General features: G+C 43.2%; 1 protein-coding gene across 1 annotated transcript; it reads left to right on the forward strand.

The window, feature by feature from the left end:
- Nucleotides 1–107: 107 nt before the first annotated feature.
- Nucleotides 108–19,907, forward strand: URB2 (URB2 ribosome biogenesis homolog). The gene is made up of 10 exons (XM_050314296.1): nucleotides 108–194; nucleotides 376–541; nucleotides 1,718–1,894; nucleotides 3,167–6,551; nucleotides 8,339–8,499; nucleotides 9,704–9,814; nucleotides 10,713–10,955; nucleotides 11,882–11,972; nucleotides 13,583–13,722; nucleotides 17,207–19,907. The coding sequence occupies exons 2-10, from the start codon at nucleotides 416–418 to the stop codon at nucleotides 17,402–17,404; spliced, it is 4,632 nt and encodes a 1,543-aa protein (XP_050170253.1). The 5' UTR covers nucleotides 108–194; nucleotides 376–415; the 3' UTR covers nucleotides 17,405–19,907.
- The last annotated feature ends 2,364 nt before the right edge of the window (nucleotides 19,908–22,271 follow it).

Below are 22,271 nucleotides of genomic sequence, written 5' to 3' on the forward strand. Positions count from 1 at the left end.
CTGACACACGCCGGGGCGGGCGGGAGCGGGGCCGGGGCCGCGCAGGCGCCCTCGGGCCGCCAATGGGCGCGGGCTCCCCCAGCGCCGCCTCCCGCTCGGCTGGCGCGGCTCGGCGGGACCGGGGGCGGCGGGACGGCCCGGCCGGCCCGGCAAGGCGCGGAGCGGCCCGCGAGGGCCTGCGAGGGGAGGGGAAGGCGAGTGAGACCGGGGAGCGGGTGTGGGTGAGGTGGGTGCTGGGGAGCCGCGGCGGGCTGGTGGCTGTGGGGGGGCTGGGCCCCGAGCGGCGCCACGTGTGTGGGTGCGTGGATGGGTGCCGGGGTGCGGAGCCGCCTCTGCCCGCCTTACCGCCTTGTCCTGGCTCCGCTTTTCTTCCAGTGGCGTGTCTGTCTGTCCGCCTGTCCCACGTGCCCCCGCCATGGCCGCGATCTACTCCGGGATTTACGGGAAGCTGAAAAGCTCCAAGACTTCTTGGGAGGACAAACTCAAGCTGGCCCGTTTCGCGTGGATTTCTCACCAGTGCTTCCTGCCTAATAAGGAGCAAGTGAGTACTTTTTTAATGGTAGACAGTGGAAGAAGAAAACCCCGATAGCGAATTGCTGCTGGGGATGGATCTATTCATAAAACCCAGATCTAGCTTTTGACTATAGACAGTAGTGCAAATATAGCTCTGATTTGCGATTGCAGGCAGCTCTTGATTTCTCTGTGGTTATATGAAATGTTTTTTATAACATCATCTTTCAAGTAGCCTCAGCAAAAAGACCTACATTAGTGCAAGGTGAAAGAGGCTTTCGTATAGAGAGGGTGGTGTGTGTGTGTTCTGTCTTCCAGAGAGATCAGAAATCTTGTCTTCAGAGCTGTCATTGCCATTGGTTATTACATCCAGTACAGGACACTACAAAGTCAGATGATTCTGGTCATAGTTAAGAACAAGAACTTCAGAGTGGGAGAACTGACTGTAGTTAGATGTGTGGTCTCAGGTGCTCTGAACTTGTGCGTGAGCAAAGAGCACACAGTGGATTCTTGGGGTTCACCTTTTAAGGTGATTTGGTGTTCTCTGCATGGAAGCCACCCTGTCTCCTTAAGCCTTTTGACTCTGTTTACCGAAGGTCTGTGCAGTGTTTCCTCGAGTGAAGGGTGTCTTGTCCTGCTCCTCCAGCGCTGGTAGTATTGTGGGGTCTAGGGTTTGCACTGTCTGAGACCTGCGTTTTGGGCTCTTGTTAATTCAGTTACTTAGAATACTAAACCTAGCCACATACTATCAATTTGTTTTTAAATCAGTAATTTAAATTAGTAGGTTTCAACCTTATCCAGTTTGCACACATCTAAATTCCTAGGCCTGAATTTCTAGGTGGTGAATTTAGACATATGAAGAGGAGGATGTGAACAGAATAGCAGTTGTCAGGAAGTGAAAACCATCTGATTCTCTAAGCTTTGATCGAAAAGACTGTGTTTGTTAACTGGTATCACTTGTCAGAATTATGCCTTGATGAAAGGGCCTTAGGATGTTGACTCCTGAAAGTTATTTTGAAGTGGTACAAGGGAGCACAGGGAAAGCTCTCAGGAATTGAAACCTACAGGGGTAGACTTCTCTGCTCGTTCAGAGCCTGTTCTGCTTGGAAATAGCACAGTTCTCAAGACATAAATGCTGTAACTGTGAAAAAGTACCACTTTTGTTTTTTTGGGGGGTTATTAAAGGTTACTTCCCTTCTGTTAACAGGTATTACTCGATTGGGTAAGCCATACATTGGTTTCAAATTACAACAAGAAACTGGAACTGGACGATGAAGTTGTTGAGAAACTCTGGACATACCTAGACAATGTTATCCATAGCAGAAGACTACAGGATCTCTTAAAGAGTGGGAAAACCATTGGTCTCAGTTTTTCAATTGCACAGGTAACTAAAACTGTGGATATTCGGTAATATGCTGGGTAGCAGTGTGTATCTTCTATAGTATATGATTCTTCCTCGCAGTTTCAGGTGTTACTTGAAATATATCATAGTTAATCTGATGGCCTGCAGGACCTCTATTTAAAAGTTTCTCTATTTCTGTCCTGCAGTACAGTTTTATTAGTGCGGCACTAAGGCTAAAAATGGCAAAGTATCGTAGTCGTAATCTTCCCCTCTGTCTTAACTTCTTCAGACTAGCAGAGTGAACTGCTTTAAGTATTTAAATAGATAAGTAAAGGCTCAGTTCCATATGTTGCTGTTCTGTACTTACTGCTTGTAATACCATTTTGCTTGGGAGTTTAGAGAAAGACAGATTTTCTCTCACTGTGGGGCTCATCATATGTGTGGCTTTAGTACTTGTGCACTGTGATGTGTTGTTCAGCAGACCCTGTAGCTTCTTATGATGACTCTGAATGGTGGTGGACCCGAATCATTATACATCTTAATCACGTAATTATTTTAGCCTCAGCTGAAAGTGAATGGGGGTGACTCCAGTTACAGTTTAGAACTGAACCAAACACTTACTTTTTTTTTGGCTTTCTGGTTAAAGGAATAGCAGAATTAGAGAATGGCTGCAAAAGCAGTGAAAATAACTGGAAAATGACCCTTTTAGTTGTGATCAGGTTGAAATGAAACCAGAGAAGATTGTCTTTACCTGAAGAAAGTGAATTGTGAAGTACAGAGCATCGGTTGGATGAAATCTGTGCTTCAGAGATGTTATGCAGAAAGTGTGCAAAATTTAAACATGCTCTGGGTATGAAAACCTGGTTTCTGGTTGAAGATTAGATCAGAGGTACAGGACAGGGTTCCCTAAAGACCAAGGACAGAGGTGTTAGAGGGTCCAGTGGAAAGAACTTATTGATCTGTTCTTAGTCCACTGGGGTTTCAACTGAGGAGATGAATCATCCACAATAAGCTATAAGGAGGCAGGTGAGTTTTTTAACTGTAATAGACACAAATGTATAAATTGCTACTGAGTTGGTTCACAGACAAGATTATCTGGAGGTGATAAAAGGGAGCAAATAAATACTGGGACAGCAGAGCTTCTGCTTTGGGATTTGTGATGTGAGAGGCCCAGGAGCAGCTGTTGGCAAGTCTCTTGGTGCTTCTTTGTTGCAGCCAGAGCTCACAGCAGGTGTTGTTGCTTCATTATGATCTTTGTATGCAAAACTGACTGTTTTTTTTGTTTTGTTTTTGTCTCTTCTTTCCCAACTTCAGGTCATAAACGAAAGGTTATCAGAGGCCTGTTCTCAAAAAACACAGCAGAACATTGGCACAGTGCTGAACTGCTCCAGTGGCATCCTTTCTACTCCTTCACTCTCCATCATTTACACAGCAAAGTGTGAGCTTCTGGTTGATCTCCTCAGCAAGCTGTGCAAGCTGGCATGTCAGCAGTTGGCTTCTGACAGCGCTGTGGGTTCTCAGTTGTTCAGCGTCCTCCAGCTTACCTTTGCTCAGTACCTCCTGATCCAGAGGCAGCAAACCAACCCAAATCGTGTGTTTGGGCAAGTGACAGGTCACTTGCTCCAGCCATGTCTGCTCCTAAGGCACTTGCTGACTGTGAGAGGTTGGACACAAGCAGATGATAACCATGTGCGTCAGCACCTGAGCAGGGAAATCCGAAACCAAATAGAAACTTTGCTGCAGGCTGGGTTGTTCCAGGCTGAGCTTTTCTTGTCCTACAAAGAGGAGCTGCTGCCAGAACAGGAAGTCCAGGAGAAGAAGAAAGGAGCTTTTAAAAGTCTTTTGCTACCAGTCAACACAGTGCAGACCAGTCTGGGCAGTGACTTTTGTGAACCTACTCTCCATGGAGCGGTTGTGGCTGGTTCTGTGTCCCTGCTCTATAAGCTCTTTCTGGACTCATACTGTAAGGCAGAAAACCACCTTGTGTGTTTCCACATGTTCAGCAGGCTTTTTGGCTGTCTCAGGCTCTCTGACCTACAGCAGGGAGGGAGGGAAGATACGCTCTCCCCTGTGGACTGGAGCACAGAGCTGCTTGCTTTGGAGCAGCTTCTGAGCTTGGTGCTCAGCAGTGATATCTATAATGTCGCCAGTGACCGTATCCGGCACAAGGAGGTGCAGTTTGGGTTTTACCGCAAGCTGGCACAGACGTTGCTGACACACTCCCGAGCTTCCATCCCCGCTTGGTTCAGGTGTCTCAAACTCCTGATATCATTAAACCACCTTATAGTAGAGCCAGACCTGGATGACTTAGTGTCGTCGGCTTGGATCGATGCTGAGGCCTCTGAGCCTCGTGTGAAGAAGCCCCAGGAGACTCTCATCAACACTGTGTTTCAGACTTACTCCAAGCTGCGACAGTTCCCACGGCTCTTTGAGGAGGTGCTGACAGTTATTTGCTGCCCAGCTGTTGATGAACTGAGGCCACCCGTCTTCTCTGCTGGCCTGACAGTAAAGCTTCGTGAGTGCCTCCTTGAACTTCCGCCCAACCAGATTCTGGACATTCTGTGTCTCTTTGTGGAGAAATGCCAGACCCTTATCATTCCTGCAGTTGAAGGGTCAACTGACATGGCCTTGAAGCTGATGGCAGTGTGCTCGGTGCTGCACGCTTTTCTGTTCAACATGAGGAGCCTAGATGATGTCACTCCTTCCCCTGTGGTGCTTCGCACTCAAAGTCTGCTGGCAAAGATACAGAAGGGAATAATTCAGCCACTGATGGAGCTGCTGCAGGCTCCTAGAAGAGAGGAAGAGAAGTCAGACCTTTGGCTAAGAAAGGCCAGTGACGCTACTCTCCTCCTCGTTTACACTTGGATTGAGGTAGACACTCTGTTTGGTGTTAGCTGCAGTAAATATGTGTCTCCAACAGCTGAAATTGCCGGTGCTGTTACTGAACCTGCTACAAAGCAGGGGCATTTCAGCATTTCAGCTTTTCTCCCTGGTTTGAGGGAACAGTCTTGGGAGAGAGTCATGGATATTGCAAATAGTTTTGCCTCCCCTAGTAAATATTGCTTAGAACTTCTCACACTTCAGAAAATGAAGATGATCTTAATGCAGACCAAAGCTGACCTACAGGCCTTGCAGCATGCTGCAGCTTTCGTCCTGGAGTCTGGGAGATCCACCATGAGCAGAGGAGAATCTGAACCGTGGGATGGAGATATCAGCACGATAAGTGATCTCACTTACCCCACAGCACACTGGCACCTCATCATGTCCAACCTAAATATCCTGTTGCCTTATATTTCCTTAAAAGATGTAGAGTATATTGCAAATGTGCTTCTAGAGACATTAATGCTGGCCAAAGCTCAGGAAGCTGCCATGGACCAGGAGAATTCCATCAGCACTGAAAAGATATCTCTTGGCTTGATGCACAGCTCCTTTCTTCCAGAAATGAAGATCCTACACTGTGCATTTCTGACCAGACTTATTAATAAGTTTTCTACGGTGCTGCCCATTGCTACCAGGGATCCGGTAGATCTGCCACTTCAGCAGCTGTTTGCAAGTAATATCCCTTGGCATGAAGAAATCCTGGCTCCTTGCAAAACTGTTGACCTGCTGGAAGTACCATCAGAAAACAAACTACTGAAGGATGAGCTCAGCTTGTCTTGGAAAACCCTGGAGAAAGTTGCCCAAAATATAGTATTGTTAGCAAAAAGTGGCTGCCCTGTCACCCTGAAAGAAAGTCAGCTAGAAAGCTGCCTGGGTTTGCTGGACATTTTTTCTCTTCTGAAACTAGACAGTTTTCTTCCCTCTGACTGTACTCGGTGTTTTCTGGTGCTGCTGTCCTTGCTAGCCAATACCAGGGCTAGTGCCTCTTGCAGCAAATTGTTATTCCTGAAGTTTTTAAGTACTTGCCTCCACCTCCTGAGGTGCCTGCAAGCTGGCAGGAATGCCAACTCTGTTTTTAAGGTGTTACATGCCAGTGATGTTCTTGAGCATGTCATGACCTCCCAGTTTACAGCGAGCAAATTCTTTTCTGATGTCTTTACTGTTCCTGTTTGGGCACAGTATCTCCAGGAAGTCCAAGCTTTTCTGGAAAACTTTCTTCAGATGATAATTGAAAGACGACAAAGTGTGAGGCTCAACTTGGAAAAGTTCATATCTTTCCTGGTAAGCTGCAAGCCGGACGCCAGTGCAGCCAAAAGCAAAGACCAGAAAAACTGGAATCCTGCAGCTGAGCAGTTACTGCTCATGGTATTCACCACGCTATGTGACGTTGTCACACTCTACCTTCAGCAGCTGCCAGAAAAGAAGCTGCATTCTGCAGATGTGCTGTCTGCTCTGCTGGAGCCCGTAGTTCTGCAGATGGTCAGAACTGTTCAACATGGTCTTCAGAGTAACACCCCAAACAAGCTTTTGCCTGTAGCATTCATACCATCTGTCACTACTCTCCTCAAAGCAGATCTGAGCCATCCTGTCAGGAGGGGCTGGCAGAAGGAGCCCAATAGGTTTTTGGAGCAACCTCGTATTAAGCTGTACCAGGAGTTTTACTCTCAGATACTGAGAGAACTGCCCTGTGCAGGAGATAATCTGCAGTTCCTTCAGCCTGCATTGCAGTTCCTGACAGTCTTCTGCTCAGTGCCAGAGCTGTATCCTGAAAAAGAAACTGCGGTCATGGTTGGTTTTGCCATAAAAAAGCTTCTCTCTGGTATGAAAATTCTCTTTCTCCACTTCCTTTGGTAATTTTGAGGTGCTGAGGCAAGTTAAAATCCATTTAGCAAAGCATACAGCTTTTTGAAAAGTCTGTGTTTGTTTGCTTGTGCTAGAGCAGCAGGCTGTCCTTTGGTAAATGCATAACAGGAAACTTTACAAGGAGGCAATGTTGTGGTACCTGGATCACAGCCACCATCTAATTTGATCATGATCTTCTGAAAGATGTAAACATCTCAATAAAGTTCAGGTCCTGAGTAACTCATCCCTGTAGAGCATTCTGACAGTAACTGGAACATGATAACACTTCTGGATGTAGGGCTGAAGATGCAGTGTCCTACTTGTGTAGTCGGTGTAGTAGACACCACTGGAGCAGCTGATGTGCCCCAGGTCAGGTCAGAAATGTCCTTGGAGGATCTTACAGTCAAATACTCATCTACTTCAGTAGGTGAGGCTATAGAACAGTGGAAGTTACCTAACTGTTATGAATGCTGGATGCCCATAATTCTGATAAAGTTTGTGAGAGATTGGCCTTTATCCTCATTAAATAAAGAGCAAGGGCTAGCAATGACATGAAAAACGTCTCCTGCCAGCTGTGGGAGCTAATGACTCCTTTGGAGTGTCTCTTTCAGAAAGAGCTGCACACAGCACAGGTGCAACTGTTCTCCTTGACTTCTTCAAAATGCTGGAATTTATCAGGCTTGTCAATGACATGCTCTAGTGCAGTGGTCTCCAAACATTTTCGATTGTGCATACCTATCATTAAAATTAAAGATTGAGCATGCAGCCTCAATATATATTTACTTATAAATTATATATACACGCTACTCTACCAGCATACCATGTACATTACAAAGCATACACACAGAAAATATAAAAAGCATGAGACAAGGATGAAATAAACACTATTTTTAATGCTTTATTAAAGATATTTTATTTATAATTCCCACATCCCAGTGAATTGTCTTGTATACACCCTGAGGGAGTGCACCCTACTGGGGAGGCTACTGTTCAAGTGAACTACAGTAGTGATCTCAGTGTTTATATTGGCATTAAGTAGTCAAGAATAGAGCACGGCTTTCCATGGAATGGAGATGAGGATGTGTCAACTCTTGTAATTTTTCTGCTGATTTTCCTCTGTCTCATTCTGTGCCTCACATTATTAGTTTAAGGTTGGTAAAGTTCTTTAGCTCGGAGGCATAATGAATCACTGCAAAAAGCTGTAATAATTTCCATTGAATAAGTAAAGTATTCAATAAAATGAAATATTAATTCCTGTTGAAGAAGGTTTTTAGCATTGCCACAGATCCTGTGGATACTTGTGGAATTAAAAAACAAGCCTTCAAAATCAGTTGAATTATGAGCTAGCCTGTCTGTGTAGTAGTAAGTGGGTAAGTGGGGACTGTGAGTTAGGATCAGCAGAGACCTAATTTTGTCAGCTTAATGTTTTTGTGATTTGTGATGGATTTAGGGCCACCACATAGTAAAGCCCTGTGGCTTGTTTAGCCTGCTCCCTTGGCTTGTGCATCTGCTTTAGTGTAGTATTTCTGTACTATTGAAGGCTTTTTTAATGGAATGATGGCTGCTCTGTGAACCTGAGGGTAGGAAATACTTGAGGTCAGCAAGTCATTGCACTAGTGGGGAGAGAGGTAAAGTGGGGAGCCCTCTGTGAATTTGAGTGCTAAAAAGGTACCCATAGAGCTGTTTTATTTTCAGTTTGCCCTATTTTTACCTGTGGAAGTCTGTGTGTTGGGAATTGATTTCTTTTGTCTCTTGAATATGCAGGTCCTGCAATCACAACTCAGGTGATCCAAGGTATGGAAATGGAGCTGACAGAAGTGCTTGTCCAGCTGCTGGAAAACTGCTCTGCTGAGGAGTTTTATGCCATAATGAGGCTGGTGCTGCAGGGACTCGAATTGAAGAATGTTTGGCAACAGAAGGCTAAAGTAAGGCGTGAACTTACTGTAGTGTCATCTTCCTTTTTCAGTCTGCTGTACCTTGAAAAAAATTGTTGGCTGAATTACATTTGATAAATATTTTTTTTCCTCTTCCTGCTTTATGTTCAATGATCTTAATTTATATGGATAAGGGCTTGGTGACTGCTGAAATATGTTCTGGATATAAATTGAGAGAGATGGAAAGATCATGGAAACCTACTTGAAAAATTTTCTGTCCAGTTTAAGGACTCCGCAGTCTTAATTCCATGTATTGTCAACAGAAATCACACAGCTGTGATATTACAGGCTGTGCTGAAAACTCTTTTCTACTTTCTCCTCTAAGCTCTTGCACAACAGATACTAGCAGTCAGTGTCTGTCTGTGGGTTGTCTTAACAAGATTAAAGGCACTTTTAGAAACGCTGGCATTTTTAACTAAAACCAAAACTACCCCTATACTTTTGTTAGTTGTCTCTCTAAAGACTACTCAATAATAATCAGATACCACTCAGTAGCTTTATAAACTCTCTACCTTTCTTCAGAGCAGCTTAAGCAGCAGTGGTGACGTGTGGAACACGTTTGGCAAAAACACCAGCTGTATGCTCCGTGGAAAGCTCAGGAACTTGAGAATGAGACCTGGATTATACTTGGGGGATTATCTGGCCCTGTCTTATTTGTCAGAAAGAGGCACAAATATGCCGCTTCAGTTCTTGTTATGCCTTTTTGAAAGTATATCTGGAATTCCTGTACTGTGTATGTAATTCCTGCCACCTGAGTGTAGCTTGCAATATGTTTCATTTATCAGTCTGTATAAACAACTAGCAAGTAAAAAAAGCCGTGCTGCCAAATGCAATGTTCTTAGTGTATAGTATACTGGTATCCCTGCATGCCTTCTGTCTCCCTCTGCTATCTAGTGGCAGTTGTATGAGAAGACTTTCCTTTCTTAAATCACATTAGCCTTTTTATACAGGAAGATAAGTCTGAAATAAATGTGCCATGAAGTACATTTGGGCCAGTGCTGCTCAGCTCAGCATATTCAATTTTGTTGAGCTGCTGCTTACTTCACAGTTTCCAAAGAGGTGTATTGGTCGGAGGACTTTCATGTGTCAAGGCTCTGGTAGTGCTGAAAAGTACCACTGGCCTTGAAAGGGCTCTTCTGTGCTTGAAAGGAGCCAGTGCACCTAGTACCAGTGACTGATCCTCTGCTTTCTGCAGGAAGTGTTGTCAGCTGTTACCCTCACTAAATTGTTGCTCAGATGCTCATTAAGTGGAGACAAAGTGAAAGCTTTCTGGTTTACCAGCCCACAGATAATCACAGCTTTAGCGGTAAGTATTTCTTTATTGTAACTTAATTACCTATCCCTTTTACTTGTTAGAGTCTGTAGCGGTTACATTTAACATGCACAGAGGCATACAGGAAGAAAAACATTGTGGATACTGAACAAATCCATACCTCGGCCTTCCTCAAGTAAATCTCCTCCTTTAAGTGCAGTGTATAGGTCATTGAGTTCTTATACACAGTAATTTTATGGAACTGCACCATGTAGTGTGGAGCTTGGGAGAAACTTGTTAGACTGCAGAGTAGACAGTCTGAGTGTCTCGAGCTTCTTCCTGTCCAAAGGAAAAGGTAACTGTCAGCCACGTGTTGCAGCAGAAGCCAACAGCAGCAAAACAAAAATAAAGAAGTGCTCATATAAAAAAAAAATCACTGAATTATGAAAGGGAAACTTGACAGAAAGTAATCAAACCCAGGTTTCCTGTCTTTCATTTGTACAGTACATAAACCTAGCGATGCAGGTTTTTCTCCTCTTCTGGTGATGATGTTTCTAGACCAGAATTTATCAGAGGTTGGCTCTGCAATGTGTGGGAATCATGAGCATGCAATGTCTGCCCTTTTTTTGATAGGTCTGCATGCTTGTAAAGGAGTGACCTGCATCAGTGCATTTCTCTAAGGAGGTGCAAAGAGGTGCTAATTGTCAGGGGACTAGAGAATAGTTAGAATTCTAGTTACATAGCAGTGCTGGTTTGAAGTGCATCATGTGGGTCCTTGCCCAGGGTGCAATTACACGAAAATGGCTCTGGTGCAGGAGTCTGCATGTCGGTCCAGCTTGCACCAGTCTAGTTCCTTTGGCTCCAGTCAGAGCATTACGATTCTCTGGTGTTCAAACACTGATGATAGGTGGCTAAATGTTCTCCTCCTTATCTGTTTACTGTCTTCTTGTAGATGCAAACCAAAGAGGCCTGTCAGGACCCATCGCTGATTTCCATCATAGTTGTACCTATTCTAGAGACTGTAGCAGCTCTGCTAAGGCAAGGAGAAGGAGTTCTTGTGAATCCACATCATGTGTCATTGGCATTCAGCATTCTCCTAACAGTCCCTCTGGATCATCTGAAGTTAGAAGACTATCGTGGTGTCTTCCTGGGAGTCCACGAAGTGCTCTTCTCTATTGTGCAGTGTCATCCAAAAGTACGTTTGTGAGGGGATGGGAGGAGAGGAAATAGGTATAAAGATCAAAAATGTAACAGTGATAAGAATTTCTCTTAATTAGTTGTTTTGAAATATTTTGTCCTGATAGTATAAAAGTGCATTGTACCACTTCTTATTTAAAAGGCTGAGAATCTCAAAATCACATAATTTCAGTCACTCTCCTGCTTTGCTTCTGCCGGCATTGTTGTTCTTTGGCAGTGCATTGCTTACCAGCATCTAATGATATATTAGAATAAAACTTTTCGTTTTTCTGTGACTGGTTTCTAGAAGCACAAATGGCTCAAGCTCTGCGACCTCATTCTCACTGGAGGTCAAGATTCTGCAGTCCTCTGAAAACATGGCTTAGACACTGTTGAAGTTGGTAACCTTCAAACATTATACCATCTTGGTATTCTTGTCAGCCTTCTGGCATGGGAAAGGGAAGATGTGCCAGGAGTTGCACAGGGATGAAGATACTCCTACATGGAATATGTAGGCAGAGATGGAAGAAAAAAAAGAAAGGGACCTCATGCATTTGTATTAGGACTGAGAGTGGGGAAAGTTAAAGTTGGGAAATGCTTTGCTAAAATGCCCTTACAAAAACGCTGTGGTGGAAAGCTGCCTATCCAGTGATCTGCAGTGTTACTGGACCCCATGTTCTGTCAATCTGTCTGGCTATGCAGGTTCTCTACCAACAAGGACAAATACCTTAGACATTAGGGTGCTAAATCTAATGCTACTTTAGAGAGATGAAGTAACTCTAATATGATGTTGCTATTTATATTTGATTATGGCTTGGAATGTGGTCCTACTTCTGGATTCTCTTATGCTAAACACTCTATAGATGCAGAATGAAAAGATAGTCTCTACCCTCTCACTCCATTTACTGTGTAATCTCAGATGTTTTTATTTCATGTCTTTTGCAGGTGCTGTTGAAAGCAGCACCATCTTTTCTGAGCAGTTTCCATCGTCTGGTTGTTTCTGTCATGCATGAAGGACGTCAGAAAGCAGACAGAGGTACCGTATTTTTTCCACCTTTATAATATATATACACTGTAATGTATGTGTTCTGGACGGGGAGATGCTGAACAGGGCACATCAGAATCAAAGTCCTCAAAGCCTAGCTGTGGCATTGAAACTATTAGCCCTGTCTGTCCTTTTTTTAAAACTGAGGATGACCTTTGTGGTGTCATGGGCTTATGAAGGTAACTGGGGGCTCCTGTGGAACTGCACGAGGCAGTACTGCTTTTGGTGAATAAATTATTCTTCACTGACTGACTGGCAAGTAGACAGGAACCAGTAAGGCTTGCTGTGCCCAGTTTCAGCTCTTCTGATCAACCCCTGTGCCTGAAAGCACGGTGGCTGTGAGCTCTGGTGATGCATGCTGATATGTGTGAGTTATAATACCAAATCGATCCTAGTAAATGGAGTTTCTTAAGGCTGGAAATATGTTTACTACAGACCTGCATTGTCACCGTTCTGTCTAAGTATAAAGCCAGAACATCTGAAGCATCACTTGGGATTAGATAATATATCTGTATGGTTAAGGATTTGGAATTAGTGTAGTTAAATATCCCAAAGGCAAAAAAAAAAAAAAGGCTTATTACTGAAAGTTATTAAAGAATTAGCCAAGTCAAAGGTGTTCACAGTGATTGAGGTAATCATTCTGTGCTTTATACTGCTCAGGACACAAATACCCTACCATTAATAGTGGTGAGTTTTTGAGACAAGTTGACTTCATGGCCTGAAACTGATTGTATCCTGGCTTTCCGCCGATGTCCTGCAACCTGTGCCATGTTCAGATTTATCTCAGCTGATATGTTGCCCACACTTGTGGGCAAATGTAAGTGTATGTATTTGTCATGGAGGAATATAGTAGCAAAGGCTCAGTGATAGAGGAAAAGGTAGGTGGGTCCAAACTTTGAGAATTTGCTTGCTTCTGCAATATGTTTGCATAAGGCAAGGGTCACAGGAAATTTACAGGTATGCAGCACTGTCAAGTTGAAAAACATGCTGTTTATCTTTGCAGGATTGTTCTGTTTTTGTAACAGATAGCATGAAATTAATTTCTGGATTTCCCTTCTTCCTTATTTGTGTTGGCTCTCTTCATTCACTGCACTGAGTAAATTCTCAGCTGATCTCACCAGTCTCACTTTAAATATCTCCAGTGGTGTGGCTTCTGCTGCTATATGCCACATAATAGATCTCATCAGAAAGCTCTCTTAATATGCTCTTTCTAAGAGATGTCTTCTGATTTTTTGTAGGTAGAGAATATAATTTTCCTGTCTCCTTTTCTCTCCTCCACAGTGCTAATTGGGACTGAATCATGGAAGGGACCATAAGTACTGCTTTTAGCACTTCAGCATCTATAACAAATAATTTTTCCCTTGCAGTGCACGTAGACTTCAAATCATTGTGCTCTTACAAAAAAACCATTTTGAAGGATGTGCATTGTGTATTGTGGGAGGCCTCTCAGCTGTGGCTCCATAAGAAAGAAGATAAAATGTCAAGCTGTCCTTGGCCTCATGTAGTTCAAGAATCATGGAAGAGTGGGTGATTCTTTGGGGTTTTTTTTCTAGTTTTTTTTAAGCCTCAAATGGCAGGCTGCATCTCACTTTCTGTTTTAGGCAACACAGATGAGTTTGAAGTTATACTGCAATGTGCACACTTGGTGGAACGGATGTATACTCATATTGCTGCAGAAATGGAGAACTTTACTGTGTTTTCTGCTTTCATGGTGGCTCAGTACGTGACTGAACTGCAGAAGGTATGTTCTCATCCATCTTGAAAGTGCCATAGGGTTGTGCTGGCTTTGGAGTTCCTATTCCAAAGGCAACTGTGTTAAATTTTGTAAAATTTGTGAAGTTGCGAAAGTTACCATGGCTCATGGATTTGCAGGTTTGATCCAGACTGTTATTTTGAGCAAGAGATCCTGAGAATCTTTCTTACCAAACTCCTGAAAACTTTCTAAAGGTGTGGGCTGTGAGGTTTTTTTGAGGTTAAACAATGCAGTGCCCAGTTACAGAACTGCTTTGGATGTTGCTCTTTCTTCATAGAATCATAGAATGGCTTGGGTTCAAAGGTTGAAAGATGACCTTTAAAGGTCATCTTGTCTAAACCTCCTACAATGAGCAGAGGTATCTTCAACTAGATCAGGTTCCTCAGAGCCCCATCCGATTTGGCCTTGAATGTTTCCAGGGATGAGGTATCCACTACCTTTCTGGGCCACCTTTTCCAGAGTTTAACCAGGGCTTCTTTATACATCTGGTAGTTAAATTCATTTCCCAGTTAGTCTCATTTGTCCAGGACTGATAGCAGTTAGGGGCCCATCTGGCAAAGTAATGGTGGAAAATTCTCCTGGAAAATATCTTTTAATCTGATCTAAATGATTAAATGAATGGAAAAAATGTTACCAAGCCAAGAATTGTTAGCTTTTCAGTAATTCTCATTCTGTACCAAAGATATCACTGCAATTCTACTGAAAGCAACTAAGCATCCCTGCTACTATGGATGCCAGAGCCAGGTCAGTAGTTTCTCACATCCAGACCTAAGTTCAGCTTGTAATTTTCTTCAACCTGATGGATTTAGATTTCACCAGGGTTTGACTGCTGCTTGTGGTACAAGTACCTGCAAATTGATTATTTGTGGCTTCAGCCTGGGCATGTGCTGAAATACAGAAAGAAAGATTAGTCTTTGTTTTTAGGCCCTCTTGCAAAAAATATATTCCAACTGATGCTATGTTTCTGAAAGATTGTGGTGTAACCAGTGTAACTAACCATAAAGGTTATTACAGATGTTAAACTTGTTTGCCTTTTTTATTGCTTATCTTTTTTCCAAGGTTTGGGAGCAAAACAATTGGAGATGTCAGTTTTTAGCCATGTTATTTAGTGTTCCTGATAAGTTGGTTATTGTTTACGTAGTGAACATGGTAGTTTAGCAAAGGGGGAAATTGCTGTTAAGACTACTTCTGCTCTCTTTAACCATCTCTGAACTCTGTAATCTGTTCATCACTGAGTCAGATGACCTTTTTAAGTTGAAAGGACACTTGCCTCTCTATTAGCAGGAGTACAAAGTCTCATGAGAGTTCTAGGAAAGTTCTGTGCAATATTTTTGGTGGGAAATGGAAAGTGATGGATGATAGGTGAAACCACTGATCAGTAATGTATGCACTGGAACCTTTGGGCGTGGAAAGGGGAATTGGTGTAGTGAGCCACCAGAGGCTGTGACAAAGGAGTGGTTTCTGTCTGACAGAGTAGATAGATCACAAGTAGGTGATGATTTATTTGCTCGTTAGGCTGCTGAGAATTGATGGATATCAGAGGAAGGGGGAAGCCTCAGCGTGCCTGTCTTAAGTGGGGCATGTACACTTCTTTCATGTTGCTCTGCAGAGGGAGAGAAAAACTCCTTCAGCTATTCATCCCTTCTGAGACCGGATCTGTGGCTTTCTGCCTGTGATCTGAAGATCCTTGGGGGGTCCATCAAAGATGACTGAGAAAACAAGTTTGTAGATTTAAGTCTCCATATGGGCATCTTCACCCTTACTGGAACCCTTTTAAGGGTCTGCAAACTAGAACTGGTGAAAGCTACTGGCCTAAATAGTCACTTACTCCTGAAGTGGTTGTGTAACGGCTCCCTCAGTGCTTCCTCTTTATACCATGAAGTATTTTGTATTAATCTAGAAAGATTCCTTGCTGGAGTGGGTGGCATCTCTTTCATACTGTTGACAGTGCTTTTCGCTTGCTGCCTATGAGCTGTTGCTTAATTCAGCAATAGTGAAATACCCCTTCACACATTTAATGTCTCACATCAAGAGCTCTGTAATGCTTGACAAATTGGTTGTGCTAACTATATAGACCATAAACCTCTTACAAGTATAATTAACTGCCAGCCAGTAGTGGCAGCTGTTTAAATCTTTAGCTCTGCTTCCCATGGTGTTATTGGTGTTTATAGGAAACTGCGAAGTGAGAATGGCTCAAATAAGGCATGGATCCAGATGAATTTGTGATCTGAGGGATGCAGTTCCATTAACTGCAGCTCTGAGGTAGCTGCTTATCCCAAGTGGGCCATCTGGTCCATATTGTCAATAGCTGTGGGTTTTCCTGTCCTTTTTCTCTGCAGTCATTTCAATGCCCTGGGAAGGGAGAGCCCAGCCTAGTGCATTCACTGTGAGCTGTGATGCTAACTGTTCTCTTACTTTAATGCATGGTGTAGGGAGAAATAACATCTGTTATAAACCAACCAATTGATCAACTGACAGAGAGGCAAAAAAAATTACAACCTTTTGGATTGCAAACTCTTCAGGGTCACAGATCCAAAGAAAGGCCTATATGCCTTATTGCCTGCTCTGTGTTTTTCCCAGCTATGTTAGTGGGTCTAATAAAATATGTTAGCTGTTCCACATTTAGGGCAGAAAGAGAGCAGGAGCTTGTCACAGTGATTAGGAGTGCACTTCATTAGCAGAAAGTTTATTAGTTGCCTAAGGAAGAAAGAACCCTGAATTTTAATGACAGCTTTTTATGTAATTTTCATTAGGCCTGGAGTGAAGAGGCTTACATCTGGAGGCATAAAGCTAATTTTGGGATTCAGCAAAGATAAGACATGGTTCTGCAGCAAAAATAATGTGATTATGCCAGAGGCCAGCACTGTCTCAGGCAGTGAAGTATTTAGGAAGTGATTTGTGAGCACAGGACAAATTTCAATTAGCCTGGAGCACCAGAGGACTCCAGAGTCAGCACTGATGTTCCTGGTTGTAGTGGCAGTTCTGCTGGTTGTGGGATTGAGCAGGGGTAACGTCGGGAGCAGGGCACGAAGTCTTGAGTCATTTTTTTTTATCCCTTCAACTTTCTGCATGACTTCAAACAAGGTGCCTGATTCCCAGTGTTAAAATGGATTAAGAAAATGTTCATCTCCTGAGCTTTTTGAGGGCTTCTTTCATTAAGGCTTGTACATTGAAGTCTTCAGATAAAAATTGTTAGATAAGTATCAAATTATTGAATGACAAGTTAAAATTGTTTGACTTGTCTACTCTCGTAGATTTTATTGCAGGGGCTGTACTTGTTCTGCAAAATATGTTTGCAAAAATCAGGAAAATACTGCACAAGTCAAAATCTTAAGTTTTATCTAAGGGGATGTTCCAGATGGTCTGATGCACTGGATAAATTGTTGTCAGCACTTAGTATATACTGACTGTGGAAGTGGTGTTTTCTTGCCTTTTTTGTCTTCAAGTTTAATGTAATTTGTTCTTCTCGTAGGTTACTTTGCACCCAGCTGTGAAGACACATCTCACAGAAGGAATATATCACATCCTTGACCTTTGCATTGAACGGGACGTCAAGTTCTTAAATGCGTCATTACCAGCAGGTGTAAGGGAGGTCTTTAAGGATCTGTATAATGATTACAACCACTACCACAAAGCAAAAAAGCAGGGGGAGGAAAAGTACACTGCATGATGAATCCTGTCTGGTGCTATGTTGAATGAATTGACCTTGCAGCACTCAGAACATCCTCAGCTGCTCTTTGGTTTGGGATGACTAGTAAGATCGAATCTGAAGAGGGTCATAAACATTGCCTTTATCTCTATACAGCCAGGCTTCATAATGAGGAAGAGGTTACAGGGAGGGAGGATGTGCTGTTTGGGCTGGTCCTGCTGTGTGCCACAAGTGGCAGAACTGCTGTGCCTGTGCTGGCCCCTGATGAACTCCCTGGGAGCGCTGGGGAGCTCACTGCTCTCTGGCAGCAGATGGCAGGCTTCAGCCTTTGGCACATCCCAGTGGAAGCAGTAGTCTGGTGTAAAAGCCGGTGAGGGTTATAACCCTGCTTTCACTTACATGGTAAGTGGAATTAAAGCAGTTAAAGTGCTTATTTTTGTACCCTGTTATTTTACATTTTGTTACTGAAGAAATCTGTGACTGTTACACAGCTGTGCAGTAGGTTACTGTGCAAAACTGTGGAAATAACAGTAAAAAATATGAAAGTTTGTATCTCTTTGCATCGTTGGTTTTAGTTTCGAGCTCAGTCCCGGGCAACCTGATCTGACCTATTGAACTTCCTTCCCAAATGTATTATCCTGTGATCTCATGATAATCAAAAAGACTGACTACTTAGAGGTCTGGTCGATTTACTGTCATTAAGCAATTACACTTAGTCATCTGAGCTTTAATCCCTGTGAATGTACATTTTTAGTTTGTGACAAATGCTAATTACTACTGTTACTATCTGAGACCTTTTTGGTCTAAACTGAGCTTTGTTGCGTGGCATTCACTCTAGGTTAAAAGCAAGCCCTAGACTTATTGCAGCTCAGCTGACAGTAATTTAATAAGATGTAGTAAACTAATCTCATTTGAACCTGTAAGAAGCTTTTTCAAATAGCTCCCTTTCATTAGGCAAACTACAGAAATCTATTTGCTTGAAAATGGTAGAGACTAAAGATCTAAATTTCTGTGTCAGTGGAAAAAGTCTTCACACATACATGAAGTTAGTAGAAAGAGCTCAGTACTCTCACGTGATTATCTGCTTTAATCTATAGGTAGGGGGTGGACAGGGGAAGACTGGAATATGGCTTACCACCTTTACTGGGTCCATCTATCTGCCTCATGGCAAGGTCCAAAGCATGAAGTTTGTCTGGGACAGGAAATTCCACATGGCCCAGATGAGGGAGGTGAGGAGGGATGGCTAAACTTCATCCTTGGAACTGAAGTTGACCCTCCTCATCCTAAAACAGCATCTTTGAGAGCTTTGATACTGTGCAAGCGCTGCTCCCAAGTAGTAATAATGGTATGTTATCAACACTGTTCTAGCCACAAATGCAAACCCCAGCACCTTATGGGCTACCACAAAGCAAGTTAACTACATCCAAGCTGGACCCTATGCACCACTGTGCCACTTCTGGATTTTATTTCAGAGCTGAAAAGCTTATGTGGGCCAATGATGGGAAGGACAGTTACTGCTGCCCCACCAGGCAGTGGGACAGTGATGTATGTCTCACAAGGGAAACTTGTACGACCTGGGGTCAGCCAAATGAGTGCCAAAGTGGGGAGTTCTGCAGGGTGAAAACAGTTAATACATCAGTTAAATGAAGGAAGGTTATAAACCCTGGGGGAGGATATGAAAAGAACAGTAAGAAGAGTGAAAAAATGAGAGCTAGGTTTGGAGCGGGGGAGGAAGGAAGTGAGGTAGCATCACTGGTGTGTAAGTGTCAAGGCTCCCCTGATGTAGCCATATGGTTGCAAGCCACACACATAGCTCAAAAGCTTCTGAGTGCAGACCACAGAGTAAATAACATCTTAGCCATTGCTTTAAAGGAGGTAAACTAGTTGGCTTGAGATCAGTTTTATTTCATTAATGCTAATTTTTTAAATGTTACCAATTTTAACTTCTTGGTTTGGAAATGAGAACCTGTAACTGACTTACATGGGCAGGGCTGATGGAAATAACAGACTCCTACTATAAAAAGGATACAGAGCTTGAATGAATGAAAACTTGAAACCCTGTCACAGTCAAACCTTTATTTCAAACGTGCTGTGTGACCGCCACTTATCCCACAGCCCTCCGCCTTCTACAGGCAAAGCAGAAGAGTTCTGAAGCACAAAGCAGCATTTCTGTGTAGAGTGACAAAGGGGTTAAAAAGAAGGCTGTATTTCACTTGCTAATCCCAGGTCTTTGTCCAAGAACTGCTCCGGAGGTTTTTTTTAGCAAGAATAAATTAAGTCACTGGCAGAGGACCACCTGCTGAGAAAGGCGGCTTTGTGTTTCTGAGTGCACTCCCAGTGAGTGTAGTGCTCCTCTGCTGTCACACGATGGGGCCATCCTGCAAGGGTACAAAGGACCATCTGAAAGCAGATTTGGAGCCCTTCCTCATATGCTGGGTTAGTCTATGAGCCTTGAACATCAGGGAGGTAAAGGGTTTGGAAAAAGCAGCGTCTCAGGGATAAGGGACAGGATTGTGACCTTTGTTTAATTTGAGCGTTAGCTTTGTGTGAGCGAACCTAAAAGCCTTACAGGCTTCTGCAACAGTTATTCTTGGCCAGATTACCTACTGTTGATGCAGCGCCTGTCTTGTGAGGGCTTTTCTTGCTGCTGCATGAACAGAAATGCCTCCTGTAGGCAGAGCTCGCAGGCTGGGATATCAGGGTCCTGCTGGCTGTGCCACTGGCTCAGCCTGTGACTCTGTGTGTGGTGTTTGTTACTCATGCATGGGCAGTGCCCAAGTCTGCTGTGCCAAAACTTGCTCAAATATCAGGTAAGAAACAGGAAGGGCAAGAAGGACAGTCAAGACCAAAAAAGATCGCTCTGGGTTTACTTCTTATTTTGTGTAACTGCTGTGAAAAACAGCCGATTTTTCTACTTACCTGGGGCTTGATGCTTGATTTATCTTGTTACTGTGGATAGAAATGTCAAAAAAGATGATGGTGTAATATGGTAGAAATCATTTTGCTAGTTTAGAAAGTTATTCTTCCTGTTCATACCTGCTGGCAGGAGACAATGTACCGAGTACTTTCCTTTGAGTTTGAAATGGATCAATAAGTTCCTGTTTGTTTACTTCTTGATGCAGCTCTGGAGCTTCTGGATAAGGGAAGGCTCCTTCCAAAGCTTCCTTTATGGGTTAAAACATAATAGTATGGATAATGGAGTACTTTGAGAGATTTCTTTACCATTATTTACTGTTCCATTAAATGTCTACAGTGATAATATTTTGCTGATAATACCAAACTGAGTGGGGAAGTGAACACTTGCCAACCTACAAGGAGACCTGGATAGGCTGGGAGAGTGGGTTAAGAAAAACCTCGTGAAATTCAACAAGGACAAGCATAAGTTCTTGCACCTGGGAAAACGTAATCCAGGAGTGCAGCACAGGCTGGGATGTGCCCATCTGGGGCGCAGCTCTGTGGAAAGGGACCTGGGGGTTGCAGTGAACAACAGTTCAGTACAAGTGAACAGAAGTGCTGCTACGGCAAAGGAAGCCAGTGAGAGGCACAATCCCATCAAGGGCATCACTAGCAGAGATACAGAAGTGATTATCCCACTCTACTCGGTGCTTCTCAGGCCACACCTGGAATAATGTGTTCAGTTTTGGTCCCTGCTGTGCAAAAAAGATGTGGACAGGCTGGAAAGGGTCCAGGGAAGGGCCACAAACACGATCAAAGGACTGGGAAGCTTTCCATGGGAGGAAAGGCTGAGAGAACTGGGTTTGCTCAGCCTTGAGAAAAGAAGCTTTTGGGGGAGACCTTATCACTGTGTTCCTGTATTTAAAGGGTGGCTACAAAGAAGACGAAAACTCCCTTTTTACAAGGATTCACATAGAAAAGACAAAGGGTAATGGTAGAAGTTACTCTTGGGGACATTCTGATGGGACACGAGGAAAATTTTTCACAGTGAGAACAATTGGCCATTGGAGTAATCTCCCCAGGGAAGTGATGGATTTGTCAACATTGGACAATTTTTTAATTTTTTTTTTTTTCAGCAAAATGACTGCTTGAGGTGTTTTTTTTATGAGAAACATGCAAAAGTGCCATTGTATCATTGCTGGCAGTGCTGATATTTGCTGCTGAATGATCAGTGACGTATCCTGCAAGTGGTTAAAAAAGGAAGATGGTCCTTTTTTCTTTTTGTACCTGTCATGTAATATTTATGTCACAAGCAAGTGGAAATGAACCCTGACTTCCTGTGGAGCAGTACTGATTTGTAGTCACATATGTTGGTTTGGTTTTTTAAATATGAAAGCAGGTTTTTCGTTCTTTAATTGACTTTGAAGTTGGGAAAATTTGTGAAAGAAAGTGTGTCCCTGTGACCTTCTCAGAGGTTTTAGTCTAGGACAGCCCTCTAGCAAACTCATTACCCGGTCTTTGAGAGAATTTGGGAAGAATAAATAAATGCACCCCAAGTGCCTAAGCTGTATTGTTAACCTTTACTTCCAAAGAAGGATGCTGACATTTTCTTCCTATTTCTGAAGATGGTAACAAACGAAAATGACGAAATCCATTTTGTCTTTTTAGCCATCTTTTAATGCAAGCGTAGAGTGGCAAGAGGTACAGGACTGCAATGACTTTCCACTAGTGGCTGCTTGGTCCTTTCTAGGTGTAGAGTTGTTTATGTCAGGAGAGCCTTATTTTGACATGTGATTCTGAGGCTTCTCTCTTAGGGTTGATGTAGACCAATGTCTGCCCCAAAGCAATTGTCATTATTTGATTACTTTTTGTAGATGTTGGATTCAGAATTGCTTCTTGAAAGAAATTCCCCAGATGATCTGCTCTGAGCTAGACATCTTGTGGAGGCTGCTGCAGAGCCTGGGCCCTCTTTTTGCAGCTAGGAAGTCATTGT

This window comes from Myiozetetes cayanensis, unplaced genomic scaffold (assembly GCF_022539395.1).
Source record: "Myiozetetes cayanensis isolate MyiCay16 unplaced genomic scaffold, myiCay2020 scf2-11, whole genome shotgun sequence".
In the NCBI taxonomy this organism is placed as follows: domain Eukaryota; kingdom Metazoa; phylum Chordata; class Aves; order Passeriformes; family Tyrannidae; genus Myiozetetes; species Myiozetetes cayanensis.

Excerpts from the sequence above, each read along its gene's own strand:
- URB2 (XM_050314296.1), top strand. The coding sequence starts at position 416 with ATGGCCGCGATCTACTCCGGGATTTACGGGAAGCTGAAAAGCTCCAAG. Across the intron at positions 8,500-9,703 it reads TTTGGCAACAGAAGGCTAAA|GAAGTGTTGTCAGCTGTTAC; the intron begins GTAAGGCGTGAA and ends TGCTTTCTGCAG. Across the intron at positions 13,723-17,206 it reads ACGTGACTGAACTGCAGAAG|GTTACTTTGCACCCAGCTGT; the intron begins GTATGTTCTCAT and ends TTCTTCTCGTAG.